The sequence below is a fragment of the Malania oleifera genome, chromosome 2 (assembly GCF_029873635.1).
Source record: "Malania oleifera isolate guangnan ecotype guangnan chromosome 2, ASM2987363v1, whole genome shotgun sequence".
Lineage (NCBI taxonomy): Eukaryota > Viridiplantae > Streptophyta > Magnoliopsida > Santalales > Ximeniaceae > Malania > Malania oleifera.
In genome coordinates, this window is record NC_080418.1 from 142,867,207 (window position 1) to 142,870,277 (window position 3,071).

Below are 3,071 nucleotides of genomic sequence, written 5' to 3' on the forward strand. Positions count from 1 at the left end.
GATATTCCTTATTTTTCTTAAAAATTTAAAACATATTTTTTTTTCACCGCCCGGGTCACACGCGCTCCGAGACGTCAGGAGAGCTTGGCGACTCTGTTGGGGACTTTTGAGAGTCGAGCCAATAATTAATTAGGAATTATCTCAATTTAAATCTATTAAGTCTTTTAATTACTCCACTTTTGTAAATAAAATACCCCTATATTTGAATAAAGTAATTTCTTAAAATTATAATATGTTTGACTTAGTAAAATATATATATATATATATATATATATATATATATATATATATTTTCCATAGTTCTAGATAGCTTAGAGTTAATAATCATAGATACCTTAATTAATATTCTCATATATAGAGATACCTTCATTAATGTGAATATTACTTCCCATATAGGTAGATACCCTTCGTTAATGTGAATATTACTTCTCATATAAGTAGATCCCCTCATTAATGTGAATATTACTTTCCATATAGGTAGATACCTTCATTAATGTAAATATTACTTTCTGTATAGGTATATATTCTTAATTAAAGTGCATGTTTAGTTTCCATATAGGTAGATTGTGAACATTTATTCTCTATACATGTGAATATCCTCGCTTCAATGTGAATATTTGTTTCCATGATGGTTCAGGCATGAAATTTCCTGTAAATACTCTATTGCTAGGATTATTAAATAAGCATGTGATTAATTTTGAAATAGCATGTACATGCATGTGAGGTAGCAATATTAGATTAAATCTGGAATCACACACTCTCTCTAGCCCTCTAGCCGGGTTTCACCCTTTAGGATTAGAAAGGAGCACAGTACCATTAGCCCTCATGGGACAAGGTCCTTGGGGGCTAGGGGACAGGCTGGGAACCTTTATTGCCATTAAGGGTTAGAGTTTAACCACACATGTTCGTCCATATAATCCCACCTTTAGGATAGGTCCTTTAACTAGTCCCACGCGTGGGATTGGAATAGGGCCCACATCTTCCCACATATGCTATGATTGATTGGTTGTCTTGAATCATTAATATCATGTTCATTTGCATACATACTAGGCCCATCACTACATTGCCATGATTCTAAGATAACCTAAAATTATTTCTTGACAGGTCCAATGGTGGTACACAAAGAAGAAGAGGCCATTGTTCAAACATACTCTGAGGCCCAACAGAATCGTCATTTGGACAGTTTGAACCAAAACCTAGAGGAGGTGTTGCCAACCCGGGTTAGGTTGGATACTAGGACCAATATTCTGAAGGAATTAAAGAAGACCTGGATCAGTTGGACTATTGAAAGACACTTGGAATTTTCAAAGTTATATGGCCATATCGGTTTCTTGCTACATGTGGGGGTTAATTTTGATGTGATAACTGTGTTGGTAGAATTCTGGAACCCTTATTATCATTGCTTCACTCTTGAAGGGGTAGACATGGCACCAACGATGGAGGAATATGTGTCGTTGTTACACTTGCCAAAGACCTACGAGTCCTACAAGCCTAATACAGCGACGTCTTTCAGAAAGGAATTATGCAAAGTACTTGGGTTCAAGGCTCAAAGGGTAAATGCGCATGTAGGGAAAGAAGATAAAACCATCTCATGGGAAAATCTAACAACAATGGTAAACCGGGACGAAGTAGAGAAAAGTCACATGAGCATGCTAGCTCTTGCTATTTATGGGCTGGTAATCTTCCCAAAGGAAATGGGGGTCATTGATCATGGAACTGTCTCCTTTTTGGCCCAGATCCAAGGAGGCGTCAATCCAGTTCCAAGTATTTTGGCAGAAACATTCCGGTCCCTACATCATTGCCGAATTAAGGGGAAGGGTCGATTAAAATGTTGTGCCCCCCTACTTTATGTCTGGTTTATGAGTTATGTACCTTGCAAAGAGAGTTACTTTCACCCTATATATTCTAGCCTCCGAATCCCTTTGACTGATTTTAAGAAAGCTTCACGGGAGGAATACCCAAGCAAGGAAGAATGGGCTGACAGAATGCGTAATTGGGAAACCAAGGGATTTTCATGGTTAGCCCCATGGATGGGGAACTCAGATATGGTGTACAGATGCGGGGATTTCCCATGGGTCCCATTGCTAGGCCCATGGGGAGGAATAGCTTACGCTCCCCTCATGTTCAAAAGACAAGTTGGGTCTTGCCAGTTTATACCTATGACTCACGGACTGAGCAAATCGGAGATCACCTACGAACAAGAAGAGGACCACAAAAGGATGAGAAAGTTTGTAGCTGCATGGAAAATTGTACATGTTATTGGCTTGGGCAAGCGTTTGACAGAAGTTCGGGGGAATTATTACAAGTGGGTTGCTGATCGGATGGGTCTACAAGTTGTAGGAATCTCAAATCCACTACAGGCTCCAATGAATCAAATGGAAGAAAGGATAAGGGAGGTCGAAGTCATTACTAAAAAGGCAAAAGATAGAGAGCGCCAAATAATCCGTAAGTATCAGAAAAATGTGAAGCGAAGAAGGGACAAATGCATACAAGTTGAAGAAGAAATATTTGCCCTAAGAAAGAGGCTTCAAGTAGAAACTCAGATCAACAAAGCCTGTACACGGGGATGATCAAGAAATGTAAAGAAAATAAGTTGTAATTGAAATGAAATGTCAAACTATCCATTTACTCACTTTTGAAATAATAAAAGTTGTCTTAATAATCTTGGCAATGTAGTTATTTATTGTCGCATCTCATGATCATGCATTAAACATTCATGCACGCATAATTATGCATTTAGGGTTCTAAAAAGGGAAAGTTTTGGTTTCCAGCTCCTAGCTACAGAAGTCATTTGAGCAACGAAAGAGCAACATTGAGACTATTACGCACCAATACAATACCAGACCAAAGGCCAAAGAAATGAGTGAACAATTGGAAAGTAGAGTCCTGGGCATAGAGCAAGGACAAGAAGAATTGAATGAAAAGATGAAAAAAATCCTGGAATTATTAACAAGTAAAGGAAAAGCAGTACAAAATGATCTGGAGATGGATATGGACCCCACTCATCCTCCGGGATATACCCCGATTCATGGACAAATGTCAGCTCCACTGCCTGGCGTCATGGAAGGTTC

General features: G+C 38.6%; 1 protein-coding gene across 1 annotated transcript; it reads left to right on the forward strand.

Moving 5' to 3' along the window:
- Nucleotides 1-1,109: 1,109 nt before the first annotated feature.
- LOC131148431 (uncharacterized) lies at nt 1,110-2,570 on the forward strand. Its single transcript, XM_058098131.1, has one exon. The coding sequence runs from the start codon at nt 1,110-1,112 to the stop codon at nt 2,568-2,570; it is 1,461 nt and encodes a 486-aa protein (XP_057954114.1).
- Nucleotides 2,571-3,071: the final 501 nt, after the last annotated feature.

Excerpts from the sequence above, each read along its gene's own strand:
- LOC131148431 (XM_058098131.1), top strand. The coding sequence starts at position 1,110 with ATGGTGGTACACAAAGAAGAAGAGGCCATTGTTCAAACATACTCTGAG.